At 35.8% G+C, this 24,916-nt stretch overlaps 1 protein-coding gene across 9 annotated transcripts in view; it reads left to right on the forward strand.

Moving 5' to 3' along the window:
* The window catches only part of CFAP94 (cilia and flagella associated protein 94), a 59,425-nt gene that overhangs the window by 4,102 nt on the left and 30,407 nt on the right, over positions 1-24,916 (forward strand). For 7 of the 9 annotated variants that reach the window (XM_027593028.1, XM_027593031.1, XM_027593035.1 and 4 more), the window contains 6 exons: positions 11,162-11,246; positions 12,494-12,585; positions 15,029-15,130; positions 15,962-16,099; positions 20,853-20,999; positions 23,519-23,622. In XM_027593028.1, coding sequence (XP_027448829.1) covers positions 11,162-11,246; positions 12,494-12,585; positions 15,029-15,130; positions 15,962-16,099; positions 20,853-20,999; positions 23,519-23,622 — 668 coding nt within the window. The remainder of the gene's footprint in view (positions 1-11,161; positions 11,247-12,493; positions 12,586-15,028; positions 15,131-15,961; positions 16,100-20,852; positions 21,000-23,518; positions 23,623-24,916) is intronic. The other 2 variants (XM_027593032.1, XM_027593033.1) reach the window with 2 other exon arrangements.

Consider the following 24,916-nt stretch of genomic DNA (forward strand, 5'->3'; position numbering starts at 1 on the left):
TTTATTTTAACATATAATGTATTATTTGCTTCAGAGGTACAGATCTGTGATTCAACAGTCTTTCACACTTCACAGCGCTCACCATAGCACGTACCCTCCCCAATGTCTGTCACCCAGCCACCCCATCCCTCCCATCCCCCACCACTCCAGCAACCCTCAGTTTGTTTCCTGAGATTAAGAGTTCCTCATATCAGCGAGGTCATATGATACATGTCTTTCTCTGATTGATTTACTTCGCTTAGCACAATACCCTCCAGTTCCATCCATGTCGTTGCAAATGGCAAGATTTCATTCTTTTTGATGGCTGCATAATATTCCATTGTGTATATATACCACTTCTTCTTTATCCATTCATGTTGATGGATATCTTGGCTCTTTCCACAGTTTGGCTATTGTGGACATTGCTGCTATAAACATCGGGGTGCACGTACCCCTTCGGATCCCTACATTTGTATCTTTGGGGTAAATACCCAGTAGTGCAATTGCTGGATCATATGGTAGCTCTATTTTCAACTTTTTGAAGAGCCCCCATACTGTTTTCCAGAGTGGTTGCACCAGCTTGCATTCCCACCAAGAGTGTAGAAGGGTTCCCCTTTCTCTGCATTCCCGCCAACATCTGTCATTTCCTGACTTGTTAATTTTAGCCATTCTGACTGGTGTGAGGTGATATCTCATTGAGGTTTTGATTTGGATTTCCCTGATGCCGAGCGATGTTGAGCACTTTTTCATGTGTCTGTTGGCCGTTGGATGTCTTCTTTGTAAAAATGTCTGTCCATATCTTCTGCCCATTTCTTGATTGGATTGTTTGTTCCTTGGGTGTTGAGTTTAAGAACTTATAGATTTTGGATACTAGCCCTTTATCTGATATGTCATTTGCAAATATCCTCTCCCATTTTGTCGGTTGTCTTTTGGTTTTGTGGACTGTTTCTTTTGCCGTGCAAAAGCTTTTTATCTTTATGAGGTCCCAATAGTTCATTTTGCCCTTGCTTCCCTTGCCTTTGGCGATGTTGCTAGGAAGAAGTTGCTGTGGCTGAGGTCGAAGAGGTTGCTGCCTGTGTTCTCCTTTAGGATTTTGATGGACTCCTGTCTCACATTTAGGTCTTTCAACCATTTTGAGTCTATTTTATGTGTGTGGTGTAAGGAAATGGTCCAGATTCATTCTTCTGCATGTGGCTGTCCAATTTTCCCAACACCATTTGTTGAAGAGACTGTCTTTTTGCCATTGGACATTCTTTCCTGCTTTGTCAAAGATGAGTTGACCATAGATTTGAGGGTCCATTTCTGGGCTCTCTATTCTGTTCCATTGATCTATGTGTCTGTTTTTGTGCCAGTACCATACTGTCTTGATGATGACAGCTTTGTAGTAGAGCTTGAAGTCTGAAATGTGATGCTGCCAGCTTTGCTTTTCTTTTTCAACATTCCTCTGGCTATTCGAGGTCTTTTCTGGTTCCATACAAATTTTAGGATTATTTGTTCCATTTCTTTGAAAAAAGTGGATGGTATTTTGATGGGGATTGCATTGAATGTGTAGATTGCTCTAGGTAGCATTGACATCTTCACAATATTTGTTCTTCCAATCCATGAGCATGGAACGTGTTTCCATTTCTTTGTGTCTTCCTCAATTTCTTTCATGAGTATTTTATAGTTTTCTGAGTACAGATTCTTTGCGTCTTTGGTTAGATTTATTCCTAGGTATCTTATGGTTTTGGGTGCAATTGTAAATGGGATCAACTCCTTAATTTCTCTTTCTTCTGTCTTCTTGTTGGTGCATAGGAATGCCACTGATTTCTGTGCATTGATTTTATATCCTGCCACTTTACTGAATTCCTGTATGAGTTCTAGCAGTTTTGGGGTGGAGTCTTTTGGGTTTTCCACATACAGTATCATATCATCTGCAAAGAGTGAGAGTTTGACTTCCTCTTTGCCAAGTCAGATGTCTTTTATTTCTTTTTGTTGTCTGATTGCTGTGGCTAGGACTTCTAGTACTATGTTGAATAGCAGTGGTGATAGTGGACATCCCTTCTGTGTTCCTGATCTTAGGGGGAAAGCTCTCAGTTTTTCCCCATTGAGAATGATATTCGCTGTGGGTTTTTCATAGATTGCTTTTATGATATTGAGGTATGTACCCTCTGTGCCTATACTCTGAAGAGTTTTGATCAAGAAAGAATGCTGTACTTTGTCAAATGCTTTTTCTGCATCTATTGAGAGGATCATATGGTTCTTGTTCTTTCTTTTATTAATGTATTGTATCACATTGATTTGTGGATGTTGAACCAACCTTGCAGCCCAGGGATTAATCCCACTTGGTCATGGTGAATAATCCTTTTAATGTACTGTTGGATCCTATTGGCTAGTATTTTGGTGAGAATTTTTGCATCCGTGTTCATCAAGGATATTGGTCTGTGATTCTCCTTTTTGATGGGGTCTTTGTCTGGTTTTGGGATCAAGGTAATGGTGGCCTCATAAAACGAGTTTGGAAGTTTTCCTTCCATTTCTGTTTTTTGGAACAGTTTCAGAAGGATAGGAATTAGTTCTTCTTGAAATGTTTGGTAGAATTCCCCTGGGAAGCCCTCTGGCCCTGGGGTTTTGTTTTTTGGGAGATTTTTCATGACTGCTTCAATTTCCTTAGTGGTTATAGGTCTGTTCAGGTTTTCTATTTCTTCCTGGTTCAGTTTTGGTAGTTGATACATCTCTAGGAATTCATCCATTTCTTCCAGGTTATCTAATTTGCTGGCATAGAGTTGCTCATAATATGTTCTTATAATTGTTTGTATTTCTTTGGTGTTGGTTGTGATCTCTCCTCTTTCGTTCATGATTTTGTTGATTTGGGTCATTTCTCGTTTCTTTTTGATAAGTCTGGCCAGGGGTTTATCAATCTTTTTAATTCTTTCAAAGAACCAGCTTCTTGTTTTGTTGATCTGTTCTACTATTTTTTTTTGTTTGTTTTGTTTTGTTTTGTTTCTATTTCATTGATTTCTGCTCTGATCTTTATTATTTCTCTTCTCCTGCTGGGTTTAGCCTTTATTTGCTGTTCTCTCTCCAGCTCCTTTAGGTGTAGGGTTAGGTTGTGTATTTGAGACCCTTCTTGTTTCTTGAGAAAGGCTTCTCTTGCTATATACTTTCCTCTTAGGACTGCCTTTGCTGTATCCCAAAGATTTTGAACAGTTGTGTTTTCATTTTCATTTGTTTCCATGAATTCTTTTAATTCTTCTTTAATTTCCTGGTTGACCCATTCATTCTTTAGTAGGAAGCTCTTTAGCCTCCATGTATTTGAGTTCTTTCCGACTTTCCTCTTGTGATTGAGTTCTAGTTTCAAAGCATTGTGGTCTGAAAATATGCAGGGAATAATCCCAATCTTTTGGTACCGGTTGAGACCTGATTTGTGACCTAGGATGTGATCTATTCTGGAGAATGTTCCATGGGCACTAGAGAAGAATGTGTATTCTGTTTCTTTGGGATGGAATGTTCTGAATATGTCTGTGAAGTCCATTTGGTCCAGTGTGTCAGTTAAAGTCTTTATTTCCTTGTTGATCTTTTGCTTAGATGGTCTGTCCATTTCAGTTGGGGAGGTGTTAAAGTCCCCCACTATTATTGTATTGTTGTCGATGTGTTTCTTTGCTTTTGTTATTAATTGGCAAATATAATTGACTGCTCCCATGTTAGGGGCATAGATATTTACAATTGTTAGATCTTCTTGTTAGATAGACCCTTTAAGTAGGATATAGTGTCTTTCCTCATCTCTTATTACAGTCTTTGGTTTAAAATCTAATTTGTCTGATATAAGGATTGCCACCCCAGCTTTCTTTTGGTGTCCATTAGCATGGTAAATGGTTTTCTACCCCTTCACTTTCAATCTGGGGGTGTCTGTGGGTCTAAAATGAGTCTCTTGCAGACAGCATGTCGATGGGTCTTGTTTTTTAATCCCATCTGATAGCCTGTGTCTTTTGATTGGGGCATTTAGCCCATTTCCATTCAGGGTAACTATTGAAAGAGATGACTTTAGTGCTATTGCATTGCCTGTAAGGTGACTGTTACTGTATATTGTCTGTGTTCCTTTCTGGTCTATGTTGCTTTTAGGCTCTTTCTTTGCTTAGAGGACCCCTTTCAATATTTCTTGTAGGGCTGGTTTTGTGTTTGCAAATTCCTTTAGTTTTTGTTTGTCCTGGAAGCTTTTTATCTCTCCTTCTATTTTCAATGACAACCTATCTGGATATAGTATTCTTGGCTGCATATTTTTCTTGTTTAGTGCTCTGAATATATCATGCCAGTCCTTTCTGGCCTGCCATCTATCTGTGGATAGGTCTGTTGGCAATCTAATGTTTCTACCATTGTAGGTTACAGATCTCTTCTCCCGAGCTGCTTTCTGAATTTTCTCTTTGTCTTTGAGACTTATTACTGCTATTTAAATCATGGGTAATCCTTTACAAAACAGGACATACTTCAAATTTGACATAAAAAGATTCTTCTAGTTTCACAGTCTTTAATTTTTACTTGTACCTTGGTTTGAGGCTTTTTATTAGTTGTGCTCTAGAAAATGTTAGGTTAGGAACCCCTTTTCTTTATTCTAGATAAACATAAAAATTTAGTTACAAAACCTGAAAAGTGGACCCTAAGGTAAAATGTCTTTAGAAGGATTGTATAGTAATGCATACTTGATTTTCTTTTGTACTTTCTAGAAATTTGAATTTAATAAAGGATGTCTAGAATGCCTTATTCTCTTCTTCACTTAGTAGATTTGTACTTTAAAGCAGAAATTATAATTTCTTGACCGGCAAGCCAGATTTAGTCCTTTACCATATTTTGTTGACCAGAAAAGTTTTTTTTATTAGTTGCCAAATTATTTTCATAGAAATATATGATTTCCATCTATTATTGAAAATTTGGAAACCTGATAACATTGGGCCTATAGTCCTGTAAGGCAGCAGTTGTCTAGATTGAGTAGCAGCCACCCCTTTTAGAAATGCATAAACTCTTCATTTCGCCATGGTCTTGACTATGAACAAACTCCCTACTTTATTTACCTGCCTGATCCCAATAGGGATTTGGATTTGGAATGTTGGCTTTAAGGCATATTTCATAAGGTCACTTCTCTCTAAAATTTTCTACTATTCTTTCTTCCACCATCAGTTATAGCACATTCATTTGTACATACCTCAGTTATAACCCTTATATCATTTTATTGTCATAATTTATAATTGTGAGTTAAGTTCAGGAGCATGTCGTATTAATTTTTATGTTCATAGCATTTAGCGCAATGCCTGGCACATAATAAAAATTCAGTCAATATTTGTCTAATGAATATGTGAAACCCATTTACCCTGCAAACATTTAAAAACACCTGGGCCCTTGACCATTTAAAGAAAATTCTTATTTAAATGTGTATTCAATATTTATACAGTTAAACATTTCTTCAAGAGATGCTTTTGAGTGCCTTCTGTGTTTGCTTCTCAGTCATTTGGACCCACTACCAACCTGAAACTGTTTTAAGGACTGTGGGTATAACTGAACAAAATTTATGAAGGTTCTGGAAACATTCTCATGGAAGTATTATGGAGGACTACAATTATTTGTATGTGGTTCTGTAATAGTTTATTCGTTTGTGTGGATTCTCATTTTTGGTTTTAGATTGTGAAATCTTAGAGACATTGTTTTCAATGTGAAAACTCATTGTTCTAAGTGACTTCTGTGCTTAAGTGTATATGCATGGATGCTAAATAAATACTTCTGGACTATTTTGTTCAGAGTGTTGAATCCCTTAGAGAATGGTGATAGGAAGCCTATGAAATTTGAAACCAAACATAAGGAATAAATCACTCACTTTTTATTTATTCCATTCTTAAAGATTGTGGTTTGGGGATTGAGTCTGTAAGGGAATTTATAGTATAGTTAGGAAAGCATTGAAAGATATATTTTATTCTTTCTGATTTGTCACAGATTTTTTTTAAGGGAGAAGTAATAAATGCACATGGTATAAAATTAAAATAGGATAAAAATGGAAAATTTCCTCTTACTCAAGACTGGAAGAACTACTGCATATCTTTTCATAAATTGTCTAAGCGTTAAAGAGTACACACACAATCCCTTTTCTCCCCACAGTTGGGAGCATTCTGCACCTCCTATTTATCATTTAATGATACTGTATTTCATTAATCCTAGGATACTCATCTTTTTACATTTTAACATTACTAAAATTGAGATATGTCTTATAGTCAGTATCATCTTAAAATCATCATAGTTCTGGATTGACATCCATTTCTTCAAGAGAGGATGTTTGCTTCTGTCAGTCACATGGGCTTACTCATACTTAATACTACTTTAAATTTTCTGAGAGTTTTTGGACCATGCTAATGGTATCAGTCAGGCTGCAAATCCATGTGAACTGGCTTGTGGTTTAAATTTTCAGGATTTTTTTTCTTCTTTCTATTCCTTTTCAGGATTAAGATCTGCAAGTTTTCTTGCTGTATCTCTCTGTGTTGTGGGTTCATTTCTCATTACTCATATCCGGCTTTATTTAGGCATCTCCTATTAGACTCCCATCTTGGGCATTCCCTTTTTTTGTAGTAATAATTTAAAGGTACATTTTACTTCTGATGGCATCATAGATTGGGTAGAATAGGTATGTCTTTGGACTTTTTTGTTTCAGCACAATGAGATAGTGTCACTTCTTTTCACAGCTTCTTCATATTTCATTGAAAGTATGTACTGTGATTTTTATGTTGTCCCTCTTTTTTGCTATCATAACAAGGTAAGAATGAAGATCTTTGTATATAAGGCCTTACATCTGTATGGACGAATACTTATTTCATTGATTTAGCAGTGTTCTAGACATTAAGAGAACAATAACAAGACAGAGTCTCTGATCTCATGAAACTTACATTCTTTTTTTATCCCGCTTTATTGAGATATAATTGACATATAACATTCTATAAGTTTAAGGTGTACAATGTAACAATTTGATGTACTTATGTATTATGAAGTGATTACCAAACTAAAGTTAATTACACATCTGTCATCTCACATAATTACCATTATATATATGTGTGCGTGTATATGTGTGTGTGTGTGTGTGTGTGTGTGTGTGTGTGTGTGGTGAGAACACTTAAGATTGACTAAGCAACTTTCAGGTATACAATACAGTATTGTTAACGGTAGTCAGCATGCTGTACAGTAGATCTTCAGAACTTACTCATCTTGTAACTGGAAGTTTATGCTTTGACAAATATCTGCCCATTTCACCCATGCCCTAGCCCCTGACAATCACCAATTTATTCTGTTTCAATGAGTTCAGCTTTTTTAGATTCCACATGTAAGTAAGATCATACAGTGTTTGTCTCTGACTTATTTCACTTAGCATAATGCCCTCAAGGTTCATCTATGTTGTCACAAATAGCAAGATTTTCTTCTTTTTATGGCTGAATAATATTCCACTTATATTTATCCATTCTTCTATGGATGGACACTTAGTTTGTTTCCATGTCTTGCAGTACACATGGGGGTACAGATATCTCTGAGATGGTGGTGTCATTTTATAAAGCTTACATTCTATCTGGGGGAGGTGAGGTGACATATAATTTCAGATAGCTTTGAAAATGTAGAAAACCAAGAAAGGAGTCAGTGAGAAATGTGGGGTAGGGAATAGTGGTGATGCTCTTTCATATAGGGTGATTAAGGAAGTAAAGTTTGAGTAGAGACCTAGATGAAGCAAGGGAGTTAGTGAATAATTACCTGGGGGATGAGATTCTAGAAAGAAAAAAACAGCTATTGCAATAATGGCCAAGTAGGCCATGGTGAAATGTTTGGGTTTTATTCTGAGTGTGATTGGTAGCCTAGGAAAGTTGTAAGCAGAAGAGTGACATGGTCTGATTTACATTTTTAAAAGGTGAGTGGAAAATTCGCTGTAGGGAAGTTAAGAGTAGAATCAGGATGACCAGTTACAAAGCTATTGCAGCAGTCTGGATCAGAAGTCTTTTTACCAAAATAAACCTACAAGTAAAAAGTACTCTCAGAGATACACAAAGATTTTCTAAGGATGCCAGAACACAGATAGTTTTATGGAAATCAGTTTCCAGATCATCAACTTCCATATTTCGCCTTTACTGGGAAAAATCTGTCATGAAGTCCTCCCTTTTCACAATTACTCTCTTGCTTTACAAAACCAGAGTGGATCTAAATCTTAGTGGTTCATTGCCCCAGGGCCTAGGCTATGAAACTAAGGGAAAATTCAAATATTGGTATTAGCAAAATGAAGGTACCAAGGGACTTTGTGTCTCTTGTTCTTTGTGGTGAAATGTGGCAGTAGAGGTATTGAGATAGTGTAAATTTCTTTTATGTTGTAGCCTAGAGTTGTGGAACTGGTAATAATTTTTAGTGACGTTACCTGTGAGATTATTGTGCAACGAAGATGCAAAAAAACCCTCTCACAATGCAATTTATAATATTAATTTTTTAATGAAGAAAGATTTAAGGGTATCACCAAAAATGTAAATAAGCTTAATGTTTTCACTAAAGATGCTTGTGAAACTTGATAGAACTTAAACTAGTATTATTCATTGCAAAAGCGAGGAAAATTGTCCAAGACTACAGAAAAGTTACACTGTTAGAAGATCTATCACTGCATTTAGAGCAGTTTTTTTTTTTTTTTTCAGAAACCACTGTACTTCATAAAATACATGGAATAGCAGAAGACATGAATTAGATTGTAGGGGAAAATTACCTTATAGGTTCATGAATACATAGGTGATTCCAGTTGTTCCCAGCTAATAACTATGACTGTTCTTCCAGTAAAGAAAATGGCATTATTAATGACATTTTGACATTTGGATTCTTTTAGTAATACAGCTGTGAAGAGATTTTACAGGACTTAGAATACTTTTCTTTGAATTGCCTTTTTTGAATAGATTAAGAATGGTGCCCAAGTACTTCCCAGCCTAGAACTGTAAAGAATGTGCAGTGGGGGGACTTATTGTTCATATCTGTACTTTAAAATCCTATTTTAATTTTAGAACACTGTACATACAGTCCCCAAATTACAATGGTTCTACTTGTGATTTTTCAGGTTTATGATGGCATAAAAGTGATACATATTCAGTAGAAACCATTCTTCTAATTTTGAATTTTGGTCTTTTCCTGCACTAGTGATAGGCAGTACAATACTCTCTTGATGATGCTGGGTGGCAACAGTGAGCCACCCAGCTCAGCCAGCCACCTGATCACAGGCTTAAACAACCAAAACACTTATAACCATTCTGTACCCACACAACCATTCTGTTTTTCACTTTCAGTACAATATTCAGTATAGGACATGAGATATTCAATACTTTATTATAAAATAGACTTTGTGTTAGATGATTTTGTCCAGTTGTAGGCCAACGTAAGCATTCTAAGCACTTTTAAGGTAGGGTAGGCTAAACTATGGTGTTTGGTAGGCTAGGTATATTAAATGCATTTTTTACTTACCATAGATTCAACCTAAAATGGGTTGACCGAGATGTAACCCGGTCTCAAGGAAGATCTGTATTCACAAACAGGCTTTGGTTGCCTAAAATTTGAGTCCTGGTTTCTATGGAACATTCAATATTGACCCTAAAATGTAAATTGTGTTAAGATCAGAACATTAAAATTGCATCTTTTTAAAACAGTGTGTGAGGAAATAGAGTCAATTCATACCTGGCTCATTATAAAACATAAGGTAGCTTGTCATGAGGATGTGTATTAACACATTATGGTGATGAGTTGTGAAACTTCACCTGGGTAAAGAAGTGGAGGAATGGGGGGCTTAATGATCAATGAAGAAATGGTAGGGCTAATGGATTAGAGATTCCAATGGAGCATTCTGCAGTAGGTGAGCCAAAAGGAGAAGATGGTTATCCAAAAGTCTATATATTCCAAGGAGTAACCACTCTACTGATTGCTAAATTGAGATAGTGCTCTTTTCTTTCTATCCTTTCCTGGGAAAATGGAGAGGAGGTCGTTATCACCAAGATAGTTCTCAAATTTGTATTCCATAGCCCTGATCTCTTTGCTAAAGCTTAGTTCTCCAGGTTCAGTGCCAGCAAACATTGCCTGGATGCTCTACTCACACTTCATATTAATTATATTTAAACTCCTTTCAACAATGTTGCATCCAAATTTACTTGTTCTGGACTACAGGTTTTCTTTTTACTCTTCTCTAATTCATTCCTCTCCTTGCCTCCAATTTTTATCATTATCAAATAAGTTAGCTTATGTAATATTTATTGGATCCATTCTCCTGTGTTTATTACATTGTTATGACTTTAGTTTTAGTAACTACTCTTAATAGTCACCCAAATGGTATCCTCTTCGTAGTCTTTTTTTTCTAATACAAAAGTTAGTTTTCAAAATTATATTCTTAATAGCCACAGCCTTTCTCAAAAACTTTTAGAGGGTTTCCACATTTTTAGAATAATGTCCAACCTCTATAGCATAGACTCCAGCCTTTTTTTCCATTTTCATTTCTGTAACCTTTTCTTGGAATCTCCCCAGGGCCCATGAACTTCTTGCCTTTGCAGGGCCATCCTGTCTCCGTATCTTATTGCCTGCATTTCCCTCTTCCTGAGATACCTTCCCCACATATCTGAATGTTAAAATCTTTTGGGCACAAACTTAAGTTTGTGATTTAAGACAGAGAGGGTGCGTGAGTGGGGGGAGGGGCAGAGATAGAGAGAGAGAGAGACAATTTGAAGCAGATTCTGTGCTGAGCGCAGAACCTGACGCAGGGCTTGACTCACAGCTCTGAGATCATGACCTGCGCAGAAATCAAGAGTCAGACACTCGACTGAGCCACCCAAGGCACCCCCAAATGAAGTCTTATTTAGCACCATTTTAAAGATGCGGAAACTGGGAATGAGAAAATTATGTAAATTGCATATTAATTGCATAGTATTAATTGTATAGTAATTAAATTGGCACTGTCACTCTTGCCTTTAAATAACTTATATGCTTATTTTTCTTACTTGTTTCCATGCTTTGTCCTCAATGCATTGGGTCAAGGCTTTGTACGTAACAGTCTTGTTTGAACGAATGAAAAACTGGATTCATGGAAGCATAAGTGTTTTTCATAATTACTATTTGAGGGATACGTGTTTTAAAGTAATTTGGGTGCATGTTAATATTAAGTCTTTTTTCTGTTGTGACATTTAAGTCTGGCAGGAAGAAGAGGAAAATCACCAAAGCTGAACGATTAAAGCAGCTACAAGAGGAGGAGGAAAGACGGCAGAGAGAGGAAGGTACAAAATACACAGTGTTGCTATTTTCATACGCAGGGAATATAGCAATGGGTTGGTATTTCTACATTCTTCTAAAAGGATTTTCAAAATTCTTCAATTTTTCAAATTTTATCTGTTTTATAATGTCTGCTGCTTAAAGGGTACCCAGAAAGTTCCGTTAGTACACACCCATCACTTTCAGAAGTGGAGTTGCCAGGTAAAATACAGAATACCCAGTTAAATTTGAATTTCAGATAAACAATGGATAATTTGGAATAATTTGCCTCATGCAATATGGAACATATTTAAATTTTTTAAAAAGGGCAGTTCTTTTATCTGAAATTCAAGTTCAACTAAGCACTGTGTATTTTTATTTGCTAACTCTGGCCAACCTGTCTTGAAGTGTTTATATTAACTGATGAAATCAGAGGCATTGGTGCTTATTGTACAGTAAGAATTCTGAAACTCAAATTCACTAAATATAGGAAGTAGACACTAGCAAGAAATGTACAGAGCAGCCTAAGTTCTTAGAGTTTAATAGTATTTATTTGCCAAATTTAAAGAGGATTTTCATTTGTAAAAAAAAAAAAAGTCAGTTAAAAATTAATAAAAATATCAGTTATTTAAAATACCAAAAAGTGATTTTAAAAATCTGACTATTTCAAGTGGTTGTAGCTTTTAGCATTAAGAACATGTGTGGATTCAAATTCAGGTTTTAAAAGTCTGCCCTCTGGTTCCATGTTGATTTTTTATGTGTAATCATTATAAATCCTTCTTAGGTGGCTCATGATAAGAATACATTATCAGGATCTAGATCTTGGGGAAAGTTTTATTATATTGGATTAAACTCATATTCTTCAACATATATTTCATATTTTGTTTTTAATAGCGAAAGCAAGAGAAGATTAGGGTAGTTGCTTCTGATGATGTAGATGTCACGAACTTATGGAAATCTTCTGAAGATTTTACCTCTCCTTAATTACCCATGATAGATCTGTCACTTTTTATTGGTTAAATCATTATTGGATTTCTATAAACTTTTTGGGCAAGAGAAATATCATTATAGTCCTATTTTCTTGGCCAGAAAGTTTGAGTCATGTTGTTTTTTGAAAGAAGTCTAGCATTCGTCTTATTTCTATCACATGATATGGTTGTGACTTCTATAAAAATTCCACCACCCTTACATTTTGAAAATACTTTAAGCAATTTTAAGGGCTTAAAAATAGATTGATATAATCACTGAGAAAAAAATTTGTTTGGTTCTTTAGAGGAGGCTCGTGTGAAATATGAAAAAGAAGAAATGGAAAGGCTTGAAATACAACGGATTGAGAAAGAAAAATGGCATCAACTTGAAGCGAAAGTATATAAACATTAATAATATTTTTTTAAAAGATTTTGTTTATTTGTCAGAGACAGAGAGAGAGCGCGTGCATACAAGCAGAGGGAGCAGTGGGCAGAGGGAGAAGCAGGCTCCCCGCTGAGCAAGGACCTCAATACAGGACTTGATCCCAGGACCCTGGAATCATGACCTGAGCTGAAGGCAGACGCTTAACCTCCTGGGATCATGACCTGAGCTGAAGGCAGACGCTTAACCGACTGAGCCACCCAGGCACCCCTAGTAATGTTATTAATGAAGACAAACTATGTGGCTATCAGATCTGTTTGGCCATGTAACGTCACTCTCCCCCATACCTACCACTAGTGTTTAGGCCTTTATAAACTGGTTTAACTCATTTAATCGTACCAGAAAGTTAGTGAAATTATTACCCACATTTCACAGATAAGGAAATTGAGGAATAGGGAAAGGAAGCAGCAGAGCCAGGATTTAGACATAAATAGCTTTGCTTCAGAGCTTGTAAGCGTTGTTATTTTTCTCAATCTGTTTATAGATAAACAGGGATGCCCCTCCCCCACCCCCAAACTCAATTTCTACCTCTCCTGTTTTAGTTTTACTTCTCTTTTTCACCAGAATTTTTCAGATCATTAGTTCTGAAATATTTTGATCTGAGGAGAAACCTCTTAAGTATTAAAAATTGAAGACCCCCCAAGGAGATTTGTTTATGTGGGTTATATCTATCAATATTTACCATATTAGAAATTCAAACTGAGAAATTTTAAGATGCATTATATTAATAGATATTTAATATTGTTAAAAATAAACATTAGTAAAAATAAAATGTATTAACATTTTAAGAAAGAAAACAACTATACATAGAATTACATATATAATATACATTATTGATTTATAATTGACATATAACATTATATTAGTTTCAGGTGTACAACATAGTGATTTGATATTTGTATATATTGTGAAATGATTACTACAATACAATAGTTACATCCATAACCACACATTATGTATTTTTTAAATTAGGGAAATAAGTGGCATTGTTTATATTTTTAAAATCTCTTTGATGTCAGACTTAACAAAAGACAGCTGGATTCTCATATCTACTTCAGTATTTTGTCTGTTTCAATGTGTTGTTTTAATTGAAGTATATAAAGAAAATCTGGCCTCACAAAGATTCATAGTTGGAAAAAGGAATATTGTAATAGCCTTTCAGATAACTGTGAATATTCTTTTTGATACTATACCAAAACTCAATAAATCATAGTTTCTCAATGTGGAATCTGAAATCATATCAGTGAGCTTTTCATGCTCTGTTACACTAAAACATTGATTTATCTTACTCTTTAAGTAGATCTTGTATCCATGTATGATTTTGCAATATCATGCATTCGTTGCTTGGAAAAATTTGGTTTACTGAATTATTTCCTTCCAAATACTGACACATTTTTATTGTTCATTATAAAAAATCACATGCACTAATTTCATCTCCAATCAAATCAGAAAGGTTTTTAAGGAAAAAAATGTCAAGCTCACGGCGTAGATATAAGTTTTCCTAAAATTTGAATTTTTTTTCCTTAAAGATTCATTTATTTGAGAGAGAAAGCAGGGGGGAAGGGCAGAGCGGGAGGGAGAGAATCTCAAGGGGACTCCCCACTGAGCACAGAGCCCCATGATATAGGGCCTGATCCCATGACCTGAAATCATGACCTGAGCCGAAACCAAGAGTCGGATGCTCAACTGACTGAACCACCCTGGTACCCCTTTAAAATTTGAATTTTTATTTGAAAACTTGAATTTTATCATTGGTAACAAATACTTTTAGTTGTTCCCTGGAATTGACATGCTCAATTCATTCATTTTTGAGAGTGTCTGCCAAGATACTCTAATAATTGCACAAGTATTTATTTCTCAAGACAGTCTTGTCCTTTGATATGCAGAAGTCCTTTATGTATACTTCCCATTTTATTACACAGAATAATCAAAAGACATATACTGATGAGTTGATATTTAATAAAATTAATAATTTTCACTTCATCACATCATTCTTATGTGAAACTGGCTGTTTCCCACCCCTCTCCCCCAAAGAATGTGCCCCCTAGTACAGCTTATGACTTATTTGTGCTGAGGCACCCAGAATTTTATACCATTTTGTGCCATTAGTGCAAATGTATACACAGCAAAAAAGGCAAATACTGTTTTAGTATTATTATGTAGACAGATTTGACCTCATAGATCCCTAAAGAGTCTTGGGGACCCACTAGGAGTCTGCAGATCATTCACAAACCACAGTTTCAGATGAAACCTTTTGGAAATAGCGGTTACATTCAAACTAACTTTAGTTAGTGTTCATTTTGAAACTAAGTATTTTTTCAGTAAAGTTTAGATGCTACTTGTGAAACATAAAGCTAAAATTAAAGAGCTAGCCAATGTATTTATCCCCATGTAATAGGATCTGGAAAGGAGAAATGAAGAACTTGAAGAACTTTATTTATTAGAGGGGTGTTTTCCTGAAGCAGAGAAATTGAAACGAGATACTAGATTGCTTTCTCAGGTAAGACTGATTTGTGTTACGTGTGTGTGAACCAATACTTTTGTACCACAAGAGGGAGTTATAGTCTGATATCCTTTTTAATCCTCCCAAACTTTGACTTTGTAAAACATCTCTAATCGGACAAATCTCCTATATTGCATGTAGCAAAGTAAATTCACATAGTTTTGTAGAGAACTATTTGTCAATAATAAGACCCTTGAAATTTTTATATCTTTTGACTCTGATTTAATTTTGGGGAATCTATACTGAGGAAATTATTCTAAATTAAAATAGAAAACTGAGCTTCATGGAATCTAGTGTTGCTCAAAACAGCGTAAGTTTGGAAACAATAAAGATTATTATCAGGAGAAAAAGAAAAAACGAATAATATGACAAAAGATGGCGGTATAATTTTAAGCAAAAAACTCTAAGTACAATATGATTACAAATGTAGAATTTGCATAGACTACAGAATGAATGGAAGAACTCATACTAAAATGCCAATGGTGATTAACAATTAGTAACAATTTGAGAAGTGGAAATTAGCCTGTGTTGGCTTTTGTAAATATAGAAGTTATATGATTAGAGAAGAAAGCAAAACAAAACCAACTCATAAATACTGTTTTAAAAATATGACAATTACTAGAATTGTTATTTACTTGAATTATGGAAGCTTTTAAATTATTTTGGTGAAGAGAATTTTGTTATTTTAGAGATGTCTCAAGCAGTTAAAGTCATAATATTTTTTGCCTAAATTGGAAAAACTAGGTTATGAGAACTGATACTTTGAAAAAAGTTATTTAATCTTTGAATTTTCATCAGTGTGAACCTTCAGACATTTTTATTCCACAGTGGAAACACTACATTCAATGTGATGGGAGTCCTGATCCTTCAATATCCCCAGAAATTAATACTTTCATTAGCCTGTGGAAAGAGGAAACAAATGAGACTCTTGAGGAAGTGATTGCGAAGAGTAAACTAGTGCTAAATGTAGGTATTGGAATATTATTTTATAATTTTAAATTACTTAAATTACAAATTGTCTGATACTGACTCCAAAATAAAAATAAATTGAATAACTGTCATACTTGCCAATTAACACTACTGCTTGCTTGGCTATGGAGAAAATTTATTTGCTAATCTTTTCATTTTTTTTATTTTTACAACTCCTTTTTTAAATTTTTTATCTTTGCCACCTTAGATATAAGGTCAACATAACATAAATGTGAAACATTATGTGTGTCTAATCCAAGCAGGAAAAAAAAAATTTTGCATCCATTTATGTAGATAACTTGGGGAAAAAGTGCATGATTTTATCCTGAGTTGAAATTTTCCACTATTCTGTGATTCAGTACAGATGTTTTTCAATGTTAACTATGTGCCAGGCACCTATCCTTTAAGGCATGAAAGTACAAAGATGAGTAAGAACATTGTACCTTCTACTTCTGCAAATAGGATGGACAGACTACCCTGAGGATCTACCACATTATGACGCACTTAAAAATGCTAGAAACAACTTTTTTTTAATGATATTTAAATTCATTGCCTATAGGCTCCTGGGTACCTCAGTCGGTTAAGTGTCTGACTCTTGGTTTTGGCTCAGGTCATGATCTAATGGATGGTGAGATTGAGCCCCACATGGCTCCGTGCTCAGTAGGGAGTATGCTTGAAGATTCTCCCCCTCCCTCCCTTCCCCTACTCTAGTGCTCTATCTTGCATGCTGTCTCTCTCTCTCTAAAATAAATATGGGGCGCCTGAGTGGCTCAGTCATTAAGTGTCTGCCTTCAGCCTAGGTCATGATCCCAGGGTCCTGGCATCGAGCCCTGCATTGGGCTCTCTGCTCAGCGGGAAGCCTGCTTCTCCCTCTCCCACTCCCCCTGCTTGTGTTCCTTCTCTTGCTGTCTCTGTCAAATAAATACATAAAATCTTTAAAAATAAATAAATTAAATATATAAATCTTTTTAAAAAGATTTTATTCATTCATTTGAGAGTGAGAGACAGAGAGATCACAAGAAGAGGGAGAAGTAGAGGGAGAGAGAGGAGCAGACTCCCCACTGAGCTAGGAGCCCATCGTGGGGATTGATCCCAGGACCTGGAGATCATGACCTGAGCCAAAAGCAGACACTTAACCATTTGAGCCATCTAGGCACCCCAGTAAATAAATCTTTAAAAAAAATAAATTCATTGCCTAGTTCAAAACAAAGTAAGGGAAAATCTTAGAGGCCAATTCAGAAAAGTGGGCAAGTCTCAAAGTCAGTGGCTTCCCAGAGACTGCCCTCTCTGTTAAGTCTTGGGTTCGCATTGGTTTAAAGGACCATCAGGAGGCAAAGCCTAGAGAATGTGAAAGGTGGCAAGTTGAATCAGAGAGTCCTTATATGGCTGGGAGCCTCCAAAAGTTATTGTGGGTAATAGGGGAAATACCTACTCGGCAAAAGATGATACGAACTTGTTTGGCTCATCTTTAGCTTAGAGAAGGGAAACAAGAAAATGATTCATAATCACAAGTGAATCCAAAGTTGATTGGGAGAATTTACCAGAATATAGGAGAGATAAAGAGATGGAAAATATGAATGAGAAGTTAATAAACATGTATGACAGAGGAAAAGAGGCGAAAATACATTGAAAAGGAGTACCAGAAAGAGATGCAGAAGAATGAGGGAATGACAATATTCAAAGATAAAATGTCTGACGTTTTCCAGAATTGAGGAAAGATACAAACCCTCAGATTCAAGAAACCCAACAAATCCCAAGTTAGGATGAATAGAAAAATGCACACTAGACACACCTAGATAATAGTTGAAACTAGACGGGATTCACTGCTCTTGGTCCTTTTATCCTCTAATGCTTTTTGTTAAAATTCCTCCCCACCTTTTTGTGTTTCTTATCACTGTGGTTTACTTCTACGTGTTGTTGTAAGATGGAGTAACTCCAGATTCTGTTAAGCTCTTAACGTGCATTGCCTAATTTGATCTGGACAAGCTTATGAGACCCATTCTACGTATAAAGAGAGAGAAATTGTGACTTACTGAGAGCCTCCTATGAGACTTCAGATGGGTCTTACTCTTTCTTTCTTTCTTTTTTTTTTTTTTAAGGTTTTATTTATTTGAGAGAGAGAGAAATACAGAGCAGGAGCGGGGGGAGGGGCAGAGGCAGAGGGAGAAGCAGGCTTCCCTCGGAGCAGGGAGCCCCGATGCGGGGCTCGATCCCAGGACCTGAGCTCATGACCTGAGCTGAAGGCAGACACTTAACTGACTGAGCCACCCAGGCGCCCCTTACTCTGACTTTCCAAGGGCTCCATGGAGCCTCCCCCACACCATGGGGTGTTCTTGCCATTGAATATCCTCTCTGCCATGCTTCCATGACAGGATGCTGGTCTCTGATGCTCTGCAAAAGCCTAGAGAGAGTGGGAAGTAGCAGAAGTAGTAGAGTTCATCAGTGATAAGCTGGAAGTGAAATCTTCCTATTATGAGAGTGGGTTACAGAAATGGACATAATAAATAATAGGGAAAATGAGAAAAAAAGGTAAGTAAAACAAAACAGGAGATGGAAGAGAATGATCATAGCAATAGGAAACTAAAGCAGGCAGCACATGAGGAACAGAAAGAATTGGATAGCATTGATGACATGGTGAACACCAAGTTCCGAATGATCAAATTTATTTGGCAGGCTCTTAAATAATACTATGCCAGGCTTTAGAAATAGTAACTTACTGAATTCTTATAATAACCCTATGAGATAGGCACTATTATTCCCATTTCACAAATGAAGAAGACACAGTGATGTACAGGGCTTCAATCCTAGCCACTTATTACCAGTGTGATCTTGGACAACATCTTTGTGCCTCTGTAAATAGGCCTTTAGTAATGGGACTGTGAGGTAAGGTGGGGAGAGGGGAAGACCTGTGAAATTAGGTCTCAGTCTTTTAGTAAAGCCTGTGTCTGCATCTCTGCATGGTGAACTTCACAAGTGTTTTCAGTTGTTTTTATTCCCTCCTAAGTGGGAGGGAATGGCTAGAGCCAGCTGGAGTTGTGTATTTTCTTTCCCCCAGGTGAGTTAGGCTCTGATAAAACTCCTGCAGATTAGGCTCTAAGTAGTTTCCCCTGAGATCAGGCCTTGTTAAGAACAGAGTACTCTGGGGGCACCTGGGTGGCTCAGTCATTAGGCGTCTGCCTTTGGCTCAGGTCATGATCCCAGGGTCCTGGGATCGAGCCCCATGTCGGGCTCCCTGCTCCGCAGGAGGCCCGCTTCTCCCTCTCTCAGTCCCCTTGTTTGTGTTCCCTCTCTCACTGTGCCTCTCTCTGTCATATAAATAAATAAAATCTTTAAAAAAAAAGAGTACTCTGATGTATTTCAAAAACGGTTTCTTTCCCCTCCCTCTGCTAGAAATAGGAGGGGAGTTTGCTCCTACAGTTATTATGAGAACCTGGTGGAGCATTTGGAGGTAAATCTAACAATATTGTGGGCCCTCTTCCATGGCTGTGTTCTCCTGGAGTTTTTAACTCTCAAGAGTTGTCTACACTGAGTCTCCAATAGTTTGTCATTTACAATTCAGATGTTCTTACTTGGCACTGGTTTCTGCAGTGGCTTTTGCTCCTGAATATAGATCTCTCCAATCTTGAGGGCAGGTGTTTGTCCTATCTCCTCCTCTCTTGGGGATCAAAGAAGAGTTGCTGATTTTTCAGTCTGTTGAGCTTTTCTTTTTACTTGTTAGGATGGGGTGGGGTCTTCCAAACTCCTTACTTTGGTTTCCTTATCTATAAAAATAGGCACAGTAACAGTATCTAGCTCATAGAGTTATGATGAAGATAGAATGAATTAAAACATATAAACCTTTAGAACAGTTCCTGGCACATAGTAAGTATAGGAGAGAGAAAATTCTTCTACCCTTCAAGGTCTTTCAGCTGGACTGAGAATTCAATTCATATGAGACAGGAAAATGGGAGAAAAAAGACAATTTTATTACATGCACATGAAGACCCAATAATGAAATTGAGACCCAAAGAAATGACCAAGGCAGGCAAATTTTAGACAAAGAAAATAGATTTGTGAGGAATTTACAGGATAAGGAAAACAGGTGTTTGTGAGCTTGAATTAGTAAGGAATTTTAAGAGGAATTTGGGCCGAGGTAGTAGATTAGTAAAAAAGTAACAAGGTTTATTTCCACAGTTTTCTCTACTTGAAAGTCCATGTCTGTGGTGATAAAGATGTTTTTTCTTAGTACAGGGAGGGTATTTTTCATATGGGAGATATGTTTCCTGATTTCAGGAGGACAGAGGAGGGTCTGAGTGTCTTTGTACCAGTTGATTCTCAAGTAGCTTCAGTTCAAAATGATCAGTATTGTGCCTTTATGGTTCATTTGGGGGTGGCCTGCCCTGGACGCCTACATAAACGTTCAGTATATATTAGTGACTCTCTTCATGTCCTGCTCCTCCTCCTCATTATTGTTATATCATCATTTCTACTGTTCCATAGGCTTAGGTATCCCAGCTGTCCCTGTTCTATTAACTTGCTAATGAAAGCTCTGTGACAGATAGTTGGGAATTCTTATAATGGAGTTTCTGGAGAAAATATTTATTTTTTCCATGATCTTAAATAATACAATAAATATAAGAAAGGATTTTTATGTTTTACTGATATGATGTGTGCCTCAATTCAAAAGTGATAGAACATCCCCTTTTCACTTTTTGACTATTTGTCAGAAGATTATTTTTTAGTAAGTTTTTACATTGTTTTTATTTTATAGTTAATTGATAAATTGAAATTAATTTTGTTGGAAACACCACCATATGATTTGGAAGATAAAAATATAATACAGTACCAAGGATCAATTCTAGAACTGCAGGAGCTCCTTCATCTTAAGTTTAACATAGCCACAGAAATACTTCTCAGAGTAAGTGTGATGTTTTTTGCTTATAACTTATGATTAACTTTTTTTAAAAAGTTAAATTTTACATTATATGATAAAAAAAAATCCAGTATCTTTTTATTTACAAGGCTATTGATAAGTCAGTAGAATAATTTGAACACATATATTTATCCAGATATAACAATTGTAAATATTTCTAAAAAAACATTATCAATATAGTTAAAGTCCAGTTTTTCTTTAAGATCTTATTTATTTATTTGAGAGAGGGGAGAGCACAGAGGGAGAGTAAGAGGAGGAAGCAGACTCCTCACTGAGAGCCCAATGTGGGGCTCAATCCCAGGACCCTGAGATCATGACCTGAGCCAAAGGCAGATGCTTACCCAACTGAGCCACCCAGGCCCCCCTTTTTTTCTTATACTTGCTAAGGTTTAGTAGGATCACTATGAAAATAAATTCACAAAATTTATATGTTAAATATTCCCTACTCTAGATAAATATGTTAAATATGTTAAATATTCCCTACTCTAGATAAATTGACAAAGATCGTAATAATTGGTAGTCACTCTGTTTTCCCCAAATACCTTATCATTAATGATAATATCCATATAACTGTAAAATCATTATTATACCTTAGAAAGTAATAATTCCATAATCTAATGTCCAGTCCATATTTAAATTTTGGCTAATATCCTATCCCATGAATGTCTTCTATGGCTGTTTTTGTTTTATTTTGGTCTTTAAATCAGAAAACAACCTAAAAATCACACTTTTTTTTTTTTTTTTGTCTATTTTATCTTTTGGTTTATTTTTTCTCTGTATTGCCTTGGTAGAATATGTTCTAATTACAAAAAGAACTGCAAAGAAGGCTTAAATTTCACTAAATTTACTGTTAGTAGTAATATTCATAATGTAATTTTGGAACTATTTTATTTATATTGTAAGAAAAGCAAGGAAATGTATTATAATTTTTAGTAATCAAGATTATTTTAAGAGAAAAAGATATAGTATGTAAAAGAAAAGGAGATTAGAAAAAATACTGTAATGTTAAATTTGAAATGGAAATATCAGTATGAACCAGATTTCTTTTTAATCCATAAAATGGAACCAGGTCTAGTTGGGGTAAACAGCCAATTCCAGGTCTGGAGCAGGGTAAGTGAAAGATGAGGTTGAGTTATCTTGTGCTAGAAAGCAAATAAATGCTCAGAGACTAATGGAGTCGTATCCAAAGGGAGAGAACTAGCTTAAAGGGGCTCCCACTGGTCAAATTTGGAATAATTTGAATATCATAAAGAATAATTATAATTGATTATAGACCATTGAATAAATAAAAATCCGTGGGTCTAAAGTGATACTCCAAAAAAGGAAGGGGGCAAGGGGGGTGGAGGGAAAGAACAGTTCTTTATAAAAGAATGCCATCTGATAAATGTAGAAGGAATTGTCAGTTAGAAAATCACCATTTTTTAATCCTCAATGTAATAAATGATAAGGATCATTTTCACTTAAATAATTAGGTGAAAAGTTGTTGAGGAACACATGATTCTCATAGTGCTAAAGTATTAGACCACAGATTACTTACTGATTGGGGAAAAGTGTACTTCACAACTGGGAGATATGGGTACTTATCACCTTAACCAAGTGATCAAATCCACATTGTTAATAGTGGGACATTATATGCCTCCTGATAGGGTGCAACATATAGAATACAACATAACCTACAATGCCTTCTTGCCGAAAATAATTAAGCCTACCTAGACCTAACTTTCAAAAAATAAAGGGGATAGAAGAGCAAGTTAAGCAATACCATGAGGAATCAGATAAATTCACAATGTGGAACAGTTCTATAAGACAACTATTCTGAACGCTTCCAAAGTGAATGTCCCAGGGGGAAAAAAGTGTGGGGGATCAATTCCTTTTTAAAAATGTACAATAAATTCAATCTCCAATACTTCTAAGTTTTTATATTATGGCAACTAAATACATACAATATTGACTTAGTTAAGCCATTTAAGAGAGTTAATATACACCAAGCTATATTAGTCTTTATTAAAACATTCATAAGAACATCCTTAAATTGTGTTTAGTGTTGGATATCAAGTATTGGACTATAAAACATGACCCATCTGGATTTCATGAACTGGATATTTTCTAAACTTGATGATATTCAGAAATAGACTAACTTTTGTAGTAGCATGATCTACATTTTAATAAGGTACAGATAAAGAAGCATGTGAATAGTTAAAGTCATGATAATGTTAAAATTGAAAAGGGTAATATAATAGTAATCCTGGGACTATAGGAGCAACTTGAATCCTTAGACACAGTAAGAGAAACTGAGTGGAAAGGTGAAGCACATTTAATTAGGTTAAATACATTTATATCATTAAGAGAATTTTTTAAAACAATTTTTTGTTATTTTGATACTTTTACCCAAATTACTCTTTTAAGTAACAAATCTAACACCTAAGTGATGAAATAACTCCTCTAAGTTGCATAGCTTATGAGGCCTCTCATCTTTTATAATGTTTTCTTTTTTTCTCTTATAGCAAGCTAGTACATTAGCAGATCTGGACAGTGGAAATATGGAAAAAGTCATTCAAGATGAAAATGTTACTCTATATGTGTGGGCAAACCTCAAGAAGAATCCAAGGTATTCCTGTGGGTGATACTATAGGTCAAAAGACATTGGGAGTCACATCATGATGACCAGGCAGATGCCTGTTGTATACTAGGATGGTATACTTGGGAAAAAACCTATGTTAGGAAGTCAGCCAACTGGGGTTTGAATCACAAACCTGCTGTTTGTCTACCTTAGGCAAGTTATTTTCAGCAAATAACATCTTTCTGAGAAATGATAATGATAATGATAAATTCATGATCACTTCTGTTTAATCTTCAGTATTTCAAATTAATTGAGTTAGTATGGCAGTGAGTTTTAGGAAAAAATTAGCAAAGTAAAAGGAGCCCTGGGTTCTGGTCCCAGCTCTGAAAAGACTGGTCATATGACAATGGAAAGAATTGGACTTTAATTTTGATATTTAGTAACAGGAAGGGACAAAATATTTTCCAGGTTATATTTGCTGTAAAATACTCTGTCATTTAAATCTAATGAGACGATATAATAATATAACCCTTTTCATTGTAAAATGTGTTACATATAGAAGAGTAAAAAATTAATCTGTATAATTTTAAAAGAAGCAAAATGAATAGCCCTGTATTAGCTACTCAGATTTAAGAAGAGAATTAGATGGTGTGTTACTAATATAGTGAACAGTAGAGGCAGAAACAAGTTTTGTTTTATTTGAGAGTGATAGTGAGGGGGGTTGCAGGGATGATGAGTTCAGTGTTGGACCTGTTCAGTTTGAAATACTTACGAAATATCAAAGTACAAATGTCTGAAGGCATTAAAAAAAATCTGAGTTGGAGATCTATTTTGAGGAGACGTCATATAGATCAGTAGTTTTTAACTTTTGGGGAATCATAGACTCTTATGAACTTATATATACTTATCATAGGTAAGGGCATTTTTGGACTTCTTAAAACCCATTCAGGGATGCCTCTTCCCCTGCCAACCCATCCCAGGAAACATAGAACTCATGCTGAAAACTGATAACGTAAGTTATGATTCAGGCATCAGAATAATATCCAAGGAGACCGTGTAGAGGGAAGAAGAAAGAGGGCCTGGATAGAGAGTGGAATAATGTCAACATTTAAGGGACAGTAGGAAAAAGGCCATACAGGGGAAACAGAGAAGGACCTGCCAGAGATGGTACAGTATGGGGTCATAGATCCCAAGAGAGTGTTTTGAGAAGGATAACATTAGCAACTGGGTCCAAATGCTGCAAAGCAAGCAAGCAAGCATCAGGACCCCAAACTTTGGCAAAATTCGAGTGGAGCGAAATACTGCTTAGGTATAAATTCTCAACAGACTCAGTTTCCTAGGA

This window comes from Zalophus californianus, chromosome 9 (genome assembly GCF_009762305.2).
Source record: "Zalophus californianus isolate mZalCal1 chromosome 9, mZalCal1.pri.v2, whole genome shotgun sequence".
Classification (NCBI taxonomy): Eukaryota; Metazoa; Chordata; class Mammalia; order Carnivora; family Otariidae; genus Zalophus; species Zalophus californianus.